Source organism: Lissotriton helveticus, chromosome 3_1 (assembly GCF_964261635.1).
Source record: "Lissotriton helveticus chromosome 3_1, aLisHel1.1, whole genome shotgun sequence".
NCBI classification, from domain to species: domain Eukaryota; kingdom Metazoa; phylum Chordata; class Amphibia; order Caudata; family Salamandridae; genus Lissotriton; species Lissotriton helveticus.
In genome coordinates this window covers 1,072,963,686-1,072,976,207 of record NC_136061.1, presented here as the reverse complement: position 1 = coordinate 1,072,976,207, position 12,522 = coordinate 1,072,963,686, and the positions used below count along the sequence as shown (strand labels likewise).

Here is a 12,522-nt window from a genome sequence, read left to right as displayed (position 1 = left end):
GAGGTACTATAAGTTCATATTCTGGATTGTCTAAACATTGAGAGTTTGTTATATCCAATGTGACACTGTACCTAGCTTGCTAAGGAGTTTTTGATTACTAACGTGAGTTTTGGGACACCCTAATTCGCCGAGGTTCCAATCCTCTGTCCACAGTTCTGTGTGAGAACAGAAACCCTGCGACAGGGGCACCCCCGACCCTTGCTGGAGCTTCATCACACTTGCGATACAACTCCAGCAATCCGCCACCTTTACGGCACAGATACATCACGCATCTGTGCTGTTTTTGCCCCATGATGCGCCGCATTGTAAATGCTTATAGGAAGAACAGGAGGAAACCCATAAACCACGTTGGGATGGGTAGGTTGTGTAAACAAAAACAAGTTCCCAACAGGTATTATTGAGAGACAATTTCAATTATGTATGCTTAAAGACATTACTGAGAACAGAGACAAGGAGTCAAAATGGATTTTGAAGAAAGGTGGTATTATTTCACCAAGGACAAGGGGTATTAGGTGTACATTTACAGTTAGGAACAGCACTGTAAAGATTAGATCTTCTGACAACCCAGTGGCACTTGGTGCAAGGTGCTATATACAATTTAAAGTGAAATAAAAAGGTGCAAGTGCTTAAAAAACAGCATTTGGTGGCGCATAGAGTATATAGTGTACATCAATTACAGCTTCAATTACAATACAAGTTACAATCACTTGGAAAGGGTTAGTTTCTTGTAAGAGCTGAATGTGTCATATGCGTCTTTTAAATCAAGCTGTGTGGTCGACGGCGTTTCGATCCCCATTGGTCGGGATCGTCATCAGGACGGGGTTGTCGATAAATACAGTGAGGAAGCCAGGCAGGGATGCGTGGCTTGTGGCATTCGGGGGAACTTTGCGCCGATAGCTGGTCGCGGTGAGGTCCTGGGTCTGCTCACGTAGTTGGGCAGCGTCTGAAGAATAGAGGGCACAGAAGGCGGAGGCTCATCTGGCGAGGGCAGTCAGCAATGAATGCGATAACAGGAATTTTTTTTTTAAGCACTTGCACCTTTTTATTTCACTTTAAATTGTATATAGCACCTTGCACCAAGTGCCACTGGGTTGTCAGAAGATCTAATCTTTACAGTGCTGTTCCTAACTGTAAATGTACACCTAATACCCCTTGTCCTTGGTGAAATAATACCACCTTTCTTCAAAATCCATTTTGACTCCTTGTCTCTGTTCTCAGTAATGTCTTTAAGCATACATAATTGGCATTGTAAATGCAGCACACCATAGGTGACGGAACAGCGGCACAGAATGACTAACACATCCCTGGTGATGCGCCAGTCATCATAAATGTATCCCTATGCTTCTTATCTTGTTAGAGATGAACCGCCATATGTATCATCAAAGTTTTTTGCATTTCCTAAATAGCGAACTTTAAGGAATAAATAGCGATTCTTTACCATTCCTAGTTTGCGATTAGCTATTTGCTAATTACAAATTACCCATTCATTTCCTTCATTTCCATAGGGCGGTTGGACTCACTTTTAGCTCGAACGGCTGAATGGATTTCCACGAAACTTGGCAAAATTGTAGGGACTGGTAGCCCGATGTGCCTTTGCTATGTCTCAAGATATATGCTCCAGTGGTTTTTACGAAAATTAACTTTGAAAAATATATATTGGGCTACATTGGCCTATATATATGTTGGAGCCCAAATGTAGCCCAATGTAGCCCAATGAAGCCCAATGTAGCCCAATGTAGCCCAAAGATGGCCGCCAGACACACAAAAAAACAAATGTAGCCCAAATATCAGCCAGATGTAGCCCAACTATAGCCCAGTGACAGAATGACCAATCAGCTTCGCAAACCTCCGTTACGCGAAGCGGAGCGCTGTTACAGATATATATCTTTTTTTGAACGTTAATTTCTCAAAATCCACTGGAGCACATATATTGAGACCTAGCAAAGGCACATCGGGCTACCAGTCCCTAATATTTTGCCAAGTTTCGTGCAAATCCATTCAGCCGTTCGATTATTATTATTATTATTTTTTTTTGCCCCGCGGGGCCCTTTTAAAACCTCCACATCAAACCTAGGGGGTCAGCGAGGATCTACTATGCCCCCTTATAGTTATTTCCCCCTTTGTTTTGACCTCCTCTTGTCTCTCGATCCTACCGAGAGACAAGATGGCGGCCGCTACGGACTTTTTGGAATGTTGACAGACGCCGGAGAACCAATCAGCTTCGCTTCACAAAGCTCCGTTGCGCGAAAAGTACGCGTCCTGGGACGCTGCCATTTCCGCTGTTACAGATATATATCTTTTTTTAAACGTTAATTTCTCAAAATCCACTGGAGCACATATATTGAGACCTACAAAAGGCACATCGGGCTACCAGTCCCTACAATTTTGCCAAGTTTCGTGCAAATCCATTCAGCCGTTCGGGCTAAAAGTGAGGCCAACCGCCCTATGGAAAACTCAATGTTAAAAACACGTTTTGGGACCCCCCTTTTTTCTCGGCCCCCCCTTGACGAAACCCCCCCAAATTTTCAAGGGCTGCTCAAAAACAAAATGGGCCATTTTCCTGAAAATTTCAGCCAATTCCGTCCACAAACGCCAAAGTTATTAGACATAGAATTTTCAAAAATCCCATAGAGAAAAAATCCTAACTATATATACCTACTGGCGACCGCCAGTAGGTAATATATATAATACACACAAGGTTGCCCAAAACGGAAAGGCCTCACAACAGGTAGTTTGTGCTGAAGATTTTAATGAAGGGCTGTCTGTGAATAATCAGAGGCAAGGCAGTGCAATATAAAAAATCCCAAGCCGACGCGTTTCGTGCTCCTGCACTTCTTCTTAGGCTTGATTCATCTGGGCGTGCATCAGCAATTATTTCAAAGCACCTGTATTTGTCCAAAACCCGCCCCAGTGGGCGCGGCCAATACCATGGCCTTCTGGTATTTGTAGTGCGCTGGTCTTTCTCTAGTGAGATGCTGTGGCCCCCAGTAATAAAAGTCAATTGTAACCCCCAGTGGGTCACCGCTCATCCATCATCGAATTCACAGACCTCTCAATGCCATTCAAAGCAGCTCCTGTCCCTGAATCCGGAAACGACATTACAGCGTCTCCGAGGGTCTGCTCCTTGGCAGCGGTGCTCTTTCCACGGCGTAGGCACGCCGTATTCAATAATACACACAAGGTTGCCCAAAACGGAAAGGCCTCACAACAGGTAGTTTGTGCTGAAGATTTTAATGAAGGGCTGTCTGTGAATAATCAGAGGCAAGGCAGTGCAATATAAAAAATCCCAAGCCGGCGCGTTTCGTGCTCCTGCACTTCTTCTTAGGCTTGATTCATCTGGGCGTGCATCAGCAATTATTTCAAAGCACCTGTATTTGTCCAAAACCCGCCCCAGTGGGCGCGGCCAATACCATGGCCTTCTGGTATTTGTAGTGCGCTGGTCTTTCTCTAGTGAGATGCTGTGGCCCCCAGTAATAAAAGTCAATTGTAACCCCCAGTGGGTCACCGCTCATCCATCATCGAATTCACAGACCTCTCAATGCCATTCAAAGCAGCTCCTGTCCCTGAATCCGGAAACGACATTACAGCGTCTCCGAGGGTCTGCTCCTTGGCAGCGGTGCTCTTTCCACGGCGTAGGCACGCCGTATTCAATAATACACACAAGGTTGCCCAAAACGGAAAGGCCTCACAACAGGTAGTTTGTGCTGAAGATTTTAATGAAGGGCTGTCTGTGAATAATCAGAGGCAAGGCAGTGCAATATAAAAAATCCCAAGCCGACGCGTTTCGTGCTCCTGCACTTCTTCTTAGGCTTGATTCATCTGGGCGTGCATCAGCAATTATTTCAAAGCACCTGTGTTTGTCCAAAACCCGCCCCAGTGGGCGCGGCCAATACCATGGCCTTCTGGTATTTGTAGTGCGCTGGTCTTTCTCTAGTGAGATGCTGTGGCCCCCAGTAATAAAAGGCAATTGTAACCCCCAGTGGGTCACCGCTCATCCATCATCGAATTCACAGACCTCTCAATGCCATTCAAAGCAGCTCCTGTCCCTGAATCCTGAAACGACATTACAGCGTCTCCGAGGGTCTGCTCCTTGGCAGCGGTGCTCTTTCCACGGCGTAGGCACGCCGTATTCAATAATACACACAAGGTTGCCCAAAACGGAAAGGCCTCACAACAGGTAGTTTGTGCTGAAGATTTTAATGAAGGGCTGTCTGTGAATAATCAGAGGCAAGGCAGTGCAATATAAAAAATCCCAAGCCGACGCGTTTCGTGCTCCTGCACTTCTTCTTAGGCTTGATTCATCTGGGCGTGCATCAGCAATTATTTCAAAGCACCTGTATTTGTCCAAAACCCGCCCCAGTGGGCGCGGCCAATACCATGGCCTTCTGGTATTTGTAGTGCGCTGGTCTTTCTCTAGTGAGATGCTGTGGCCCCCAGTAATAAAAGTCAATTGTAACCCCCAGTGGGTCACCGCTCATCCATCATCGAATTCACAGACCTCTCAATGCCATTCAAAGCAGCTCCTGTCCCTGAATCCGGAAACGACATTACAGCGTCTCCGAGGGTCTGCTCCTTGGCAGCGGTGCTCTTTCCACGGCGTAGGCACGCCGTATTCAATAATACACACAAGGTTGCCCAAAACGGAAAGGCCTCACAACAGGTAGTTTGTGCTGAAGATTTTAATGAAGGGCTGTCTGTGAATAATCAGAGGCAAGGCAGTGCAATATAAAAAATCCCAAGCCGACGCGTTTCGTGCTCCTGCACTTCTTCTTAGGCTTGATTCATCTGGGCGTGCATCAGCAATTATTTCAAAGCACCTGTATTTGTCCAAAACCCGCCCCAGTGGGCGCGGCCAATACCATGGCCTTCTGGTATTTGTAGTGCGCTGGTCTTTCTCTAGTGAGATGCTGTGGCCCCCAGTAATAAAAGTCAATTGTAACCCCCAGTGGGTCACCGCTCATCCATCATCGAATTCACAGACCTCTCAATGCCATTCAAAGCAGCTCCTGTCCCTGAATCCGGAAACGACATTACAGCGTCTCCGAGGGTCTGCTCCTTGGCAGCGGTGCTCTTTCCACGGCGTAGGCACGCCGTATTCAATAATACACACAAGGTTGCCCAAAACGGAAAGGCCTCACAACAGGTAGTTTGTGCTGAAGATTTTAATGAAGGGCTGTCTGTGAATAATCAGAGGCAAGGCAGTGCAATATAAAAAATCCCAAGCCGACGCGTTTCGTGCTCCTGCACTTCTTCTTAGGCTTGATTCATCTGGGCGTGCATCAGCAATTATTTCAAAGCACCTGTATTTGTCCAAAACCCGCCCCAGTGGGCGCGGCCAATACCATGGCCTTCTGGTATTTGTAGTGCGCTGGTCTTTCTCTAGTGAGATGCTGTGGCCCCCAGTAATAAAAGTCAATTGTAACCCCCAGTGGGTCACCGCTCATCCATCATCGAATTCACAGACCTCTCAATGCCATTCAAAGCAGCTCCTGTCCCTGAATCCGGAAACGACATTACAGCGTCTCCGAGGGTCTGCTCCTTGGCAGCGGTGCTCTTTCCACGGCGTAGGCACGCCGTATTCAATAATACACACAAGGTTGCCTCTGATGATTCACAGACAGCCCTTCATTAAAATCTTCAGCACAAACTACCTGTTGTGAGGCCTTTCCGTTTTGGGCAACCTTGTGTGTATTATAAAACACATTTCAGTATTGGAACAAACCTGAAAATAAATCCGCTTTCACAATTAGTAATTTAAACCAAAATTGCAAAGAAAAGACATTTCATGAAAAAAATACCATTTGAATTCAAAAGGGCTTTTTCAAAACCACTTGCTACAAGAGATGTTTCCTCTCATAAATGGGTTGAAGCAGTGTCCACAAGTTCATGAGTGCTAATATCTCGCCCAAGTGGGCCAAATGATCAATAACCTGTTCCTTAAATATAGGAACACCAGTCCACAGTTCATACTTGAAGGAACAGGTTATTGATCATTTGGCGGATTTATTTTCAGGTTTGTTCCAATACTGAAATGTGTTTTATAACAGCAACCATCTATTGGTAAATGAGGGACTGTGAATACTACATAGTAACTCTTTCATGTTCTTTTGTCACGTGCACGTAAGAAAACATGTCTGTATCACTTTAAAAATGGAATGGCCACCAAAACATTGTACCCGTGAGCAAGAGGTGCAAGCCTCGAAATGCGTAGGGTTTATCCGTGTGCCAATAAATATAGCACTTTGAACCAACATTTGGGCCTCGGCTCTGGTGTGTTGCTGATTTACGAGCTCTTAACGACCAGGAGTGTGCGGATGTTTGGGAAGTGGCGATCCCGCCGGGAAGCCCGCTGCTGAGGGAGGCTGGAGCAAACGCCAAAACTTGTGTTTGCATATATATATATATATATATATATATATATATATATATTAATATATATACATATGAACAACACATATACATATGCTAAATAGCGGTGGAAGCATATTAAAGTAACTCTGAGTTGGTCTTTCCAAAGTCATGCTTCTACTATTTTATGTCTCCAAGTCGCCATGATTTGGGTTAATAATATATAGGGACCACCAGGCGCAGAGTCACATACACCAGAATATTTCTGAAACGCTACAGGGAGAATCAGGCATTATTGGAAACATAGGGAACCAAGCCTCTCGAAAAACATTGCAGCCTGTTCCAGAAGCCTGGGAAATCAAATTAGGCATTATTTATACCAATGTTATGCGCTATTGCCAGGGACTCGAAAGCCACTGAGCAGTAGTACTTAAAGCATATGGGCCTGAAAAACTTTTTACTGGAACCATAAATGCAAAGAAAGGCATTGCACGCGCCGTATCTCATGGACGTATAATGGCGCACAGAGGTGAGGTGGCCTGCTGTCAGAGCCTAGGGAATGCCTGCTGTTATTCACAGCAAGCACCCCAAGAGTCCCGAGTCCTTAGTCGACCTCGTAAAGATCTGTACGAAGCCCATGCGCCTCCACATGGGTCACAAGAGGTGCCCAGCGCTGGGAGCGCAGCTAAAAGGCACAACGATGGCGCTGAGGAGAAACAAATCACTAGTTATGTCTCTAGAAGGGACTCGGGACCCAGAGTGGGCCACAGATAAATCTGGTAGGGCTATCTGCAAAGCACAATTGAAACAGGGGGGTGTGCCTGTAAATATATCTGTATGTTTGTATGTATATTTTCTTACACTATTTTAATCCAACTTTGTATGGATGTTTATATATCTTTAGCTATATGTGTAGGCTTGTGCATTGCCTGAAACACTACTTTGCAGTGAAGGATCGATAGACAAAAAATGTGCGTGTTTTTTTCTGTGTTGCTTTACAGTACATTCAACAGCTACGGTGGTACATTACCAAGGGTGGCCAGGACAAATACGGCTGGGGCACAGGCCACATTTGATCACCCTCTAGCAACGCCACTGTGAATCACCCACCTTTATACATCTCTTCTTCTCAACATGCCTGGGGCGATACAGAATTCTACTGTCCCTGCCTGGGGGAAGGGAAGAGCCCAGGGGCCTCTTCTGAGGGCTGGCTGTGGTGAAATACTGTGGCCCTCTAGTCTTGACACCAGGCCCAGTTCCACGCACTGCTGGACTGCGCGCAGCTCTTCTTTAAGGCACACACACTTTGCTGGCTTCTTTGACCCCCTCTCCCGTGTCCTCCTGCCTCTCCCACATGCACAGTGGGATTCCATCACCTCACCGGCAGGAGGCCTGGACATGGGACCGCGGCTGCGATCTTATCATCTTTGGACAGGGCCTGCTGCAACGTACAAACCAGAGATTCGATTTCTCTGGGAAGTGAGGGCAGACCCTTCAGTGCCGACTCTGTTGTGTGCACGTCTCTGGGGCCGTGAGGACAAGATAGGAGACTCACATGCCTCTTTTATAAGCAACATTACATCAGAAATATTTTACACGCATTCGTAACATAACTTCACTCATTGTTGTCACTGACTGCGGTGACTCACCTGTGCTCGGGTGAAAGTCACGTCCACGCGCTCCTCTATGTAGGATGCGAAACAGACCCCAGATCATGGATGGGCTGTTTGCAGACTCGTGCTGCCTGGCCTCAGTCCGTCCCCTGCGTGTCTAGAGAGAGAGGGTGGTGCACGTCACCGTCACTGGCTGCTGAAGCACCACTCGGGGATTGGCCAGAAATGAGGCCCAGGGCCGTAATTGGTAGCGCTATCCCACGCTACAAGATTGACAGCCCTGGGGACCCACACATACACTGGTAGTGTGTACCACTGGCCCGCTCAACACACCACTAGTTAGGGTGCTGGCAGCATGTACATGTGCTGCTGCCTGCTTTTTTGCCCGCTCTTTTTTGCCGTCCTCCCCCATTTGCCACCTTAGGTGGCTGCCTAGTCTTGTCTAATAGCAGAAACGGCTCTGAGCAGAGGCATTTCCTCCTGAATATTATCCCTGTGGAGGAGGAAATTCTACTGAAGGATTCTCAAGATATTTGAATACCACTCTAAAACTGGCCTATATCGGTCTAGAGCCAAAACTGCTTCTTCAAAAGATCAACATTGCAATCAACACTGTATTCAAATATGTGGAGATATATACTCAGCCTTTAGTACTATACATGAACTCTCAGTGGTCTTTAATCAATAAATTGAAAGAAGCACACTTAGATGCCTACAACAATACCTAGCCTCAGTCCTAAACACAGAATTTTTTTCAGAAAATGTGTTATCTAACACAATTCTCAGTTGTCAGTGAATACTTGTCTGCTTGTGCACACATTAAAACAAGCTACACTTCTCCAGTTTTGATTTCAAGATCAGGAAGTAGAAATATGCTGAATGGATGCTCTCTCCTTCTTCTGTCCAGGGATATATTGCCCACCCTTTCCTTCCTCCAACAAGTATATTGTCATTGCAGGAATGGGGTGAGTGTTCAGGTTGTGATGGTGGTATCAATTCTCATCCATGACGCAGTGGGTCTCTCACTTTACAGTTTTGCTGTAGTGTTTCTCTTAGGTTGAAAGACAATAGGGTATGGCTGATTTATAATGATTTTCCCAGGATTTGATTGGCAGTGCTGTGCATGCTCCCATCTAAACTCACATATTTGGCTTTGAATTGTTTCTCATTTCAGTGCAGCTTTTATTGGACGTGGGGAGGTCCTGTGTCTATCTTACCTTTATTTGAAGGATGATTTTGAAAATTGATCAAAAACAGGAATCAATTCAAGAAAATGGCAAACTTTGGGAGTTGGTATCCCAGATGAATGTGTTGGTGAATCATCTTACAAAGGCATATTATCCAGCCAAATATCTCTGTTTTCCTCCTCTACCTTTAGTTTCCCTGGCGTTTCTTTCAGATAAAGTAATTATTTAGTTGCTACTTAGTTTGCACATAGGGCCTGATTTAGATCTCGGCAGACAGGTTACTCCATCACAAACGTGACGGATATCCTGTTCGCCAAGATATAAATCCAATAGGATATAAAGGGATTTAGGTTTCGGCGAGTGGGATATCCATCACCGTTGTGACGGAGTAACCCCTCCGTCAAGATCTAAATCAGGCCCGTAGATTGAGGAATTGGTCCTTTGCTGGGCCACTTTCAATAAAATCAGGAAATTATTCTACTCACTGTCAAATTAACTCAACTCTTCCAAATATGAATTTGCTCAATTTCTGTATGTTTGTGAGCAGTCCAGATTCACCATGACTGTGCAGCATCTTTTTATCAATCTGATGAACAGTTTGCGATTCTTAGGTAAACCGATGGATGTTTGTAATCCTCATCTCTGAATTATGACAGATATTTGATAGGTTCTTTGGAAAGATGAAAAACTTCAATCAGTTAAGCAGCGGTTTTATCCTCAACATATTTTGTTTACCCTGATGTTCTCCTGCAGTTTACTGTACCTCTAATGCCAATTGTATCTTGTGCTTCCTATGAATACCTATGACATACTCAAACACTGGTGACACATATTTGTCTCACCCCACTCTATTGTGTTGAGGGGGTATTCGACTTCAGTCCTTTGCCCAACTTGTGTCCTGTGACATATTTTACAGTATGGAGGGGTGCAGCAGTTGCATCCAGTGGTGATGCCTTCAAAGCTCCCATTCAAAATAAATGTTGTGATATGCAGCAAGTCAGACCTCTTCATTATTATTTGATAAAGAAATGCAGGTCTTATGAACAATATGTTCTTGGGTTTTGCAATAAGGACTGCAAACATTATTATGTGTGTAGAGTGAATATTGATCATATTCACCTTTGGTGCACTAGTCATTATTACAGTACAAAAACGTACAACTCTGATTTGACAACATTTTAGTTTGTTTGTAGGATACTTTTCGGGAGAAGAAGCATGAGTATTTGATTGAGGTGTCACTCTCCTTAGGTCCTGCTGGAGTGGTACAGGGTTTCTATACAGAAAAACTCCTTTTGACTCTACTACCGGCATCACTGGAGTGCAACTTCATTTCTGTTATCGTACCTTTGGCTACTCAATATTGAAGAATTGTTATAAGAAAAACGGGAACTAAATGTAAAGACGCCTATCACGACCTTGATTCTATCATGAACATTGTTATATGAATATGTAATTCAGCCAATCATGTCATAAAAGTGAATTGATACTAAAACAAGATTGCAATTTGACTTAATTGTACTTAACAATAATGAAGTTAAATGTTGGAAAATACACAACCCAAAATATCTGCAGGTAGTTCTCCTAATTGTTGCATATAAAATACTTATCTTCTTTTTCTGCTGGTTGAAGTTATCAATGATGACACCAATGAAGAGATTGAGGGTGAAAAAGGATCCAAAGATGATGAAGATGACAAAGTACAAATACATGTAGAGATTGTCTTCATATTTTGGCTGTTGCTCTACCTGCAAAGAGCACTGAATGTTTAGGTTTAGTTTAAAGTATGCATTTCTCAACATATTCTGATTTTATGTTTGTCTTTTCCTTGCCAACTACTTAGGATTCTGCATTGAAGTGTTAAGTCATACACAATTCACTAAAGTTCCACAAAGCAAAAAGAACAATCAATATTTTTTACCATTAGTAACATTACAGGAAAGACACTAAAAAGCACATTTTCTTCAAACCTATTACAAGCACCATATAAATACTAATACAATATGCTGCTCATCTGACACATAAGTATCACAAGAGCTTGTGATCTTGACTTCAGCAAATTATTGATTCCTGGAAATTGCACAAACTTTGATGCACCAAAATACCTGCGGTGGCAGATTGGACAAAATGTATCCATTGACATCTGCAAAAGTTGGCATCGGATGACATCAAAACATTAGCCCTTTTCTGACCGTAAGCCTTCAACTTTCTGCTATTTGTTGCATAGGGAGTAGGTAAGGAGTCAAAACTATAGAAAGTAAATAGGGCTCCAGGAATTCTGTTTACTTTCTATTCCAGCCACTGACTTGGTAGCCCTTAAAATCTTTACTATCGAGGCCAGTGACTGGTGTACAGGAGAGCAAGCCAGGAGTAGCAGCTGCTCTCCCTAGCTTCCCATAATTGGTGCCCAAGAAGCCAAAGATTCCTCACAGGGTTACAGTGCGAGTGGGGGAGGCCAAACAATGAACAAAATAAGACTAGCCATTTTTTACCCCAAATTTGAGCTGTGCTTGTTAGAGGTATAGGGGTCCAAGACAATACCCCACACTGGCACCTCAACACTGGGAGCTGTAATTCAAACTGTGGACCAGAGCTGTTCAAATTGAAAATTGTAGTTCTTATGCAATAATAGTGTATATGTGAAACAAATAACAAGTCAATATTTCAAATGACAATCAAAATATAATATTTACAGGCATTCACATTGTCTAAAATATATAGGCTACAGGTAATCATGTGATTCATTGAGTAGGATCTTAAGCAGATGTCTAGAAACTGAAATGAAATAGTTTTAAAGATATGACATTTACACTGTTGCCGCATGAGCCGACTTTTAAATGTTTTGCAAGTAGCAGAATCATACTCTCACACTAACATAATAGGGAGGCCGGTAGCTCCTCTTAGAGAATAGCCACAATAATTCAATGATGAGGTGCTTCTGATCTAAAAAGTACTTCAAAAAGTTCTGAAGTGTTTTAGTATTGTACTATAGTTTTAGAGGTAATGCCGTTAATGTATAAGAGGAGAGTATTCCACGAATGGGGGCTCATTGTAGCAAGACAATAAGTCCAAATTTTACTCAGGGCTATGGCTGGTGGTGGAGTCTGCAAAATTTCACAATTCCACCCATACTTGCCCCGCTTCACCCAGTGTGTGTTCAAATAGGATTTTTTAATACTTAACGGAGTGGTGGTACTGCAAACTTGCAATCTGGAATCTAATCATTTTACATTTGAGGCCTCTCAATAAGCCCACTGCTGTAATGTGCATTCCAAGGGTAGGAAGGGTCCAAAGTGAAAATCAACCCTTGTTTTCTACTGTGCCTGTTTTCTGGTACAAGGCTAGTTTTTAGCTGAGGTTTTGTTTCATACGGACCT

The 12,522-nt window shown here is 43.8% G+C and overlaps 1 protein-coding gene across 2 annotated transcripts in view; it reads right to left on the bottom strand.

Annotated features, from left to right (window-relative positions):
- Positions 1-12,522, bottom strand: part of LOC144823278 (sodium channel protein type 2 subunit alpha-like) — an 859,818-nt gene that overhangs the window by 77,557 nt on the left and 769,739 nt on the right. For both annotated transcript variants that reach the window (XM_078681635.1, XM_078681634.1), the window contains exon 24: positions 10,756-10,893. In XM_078681635.1, coding sequence (XP_078537761.1) covers positions 10,756-10,893 — 138 coding nt within the window. The remainder of the gene's footprint in view (positions 1-10,755; positions 10,894-12,522) is intronic.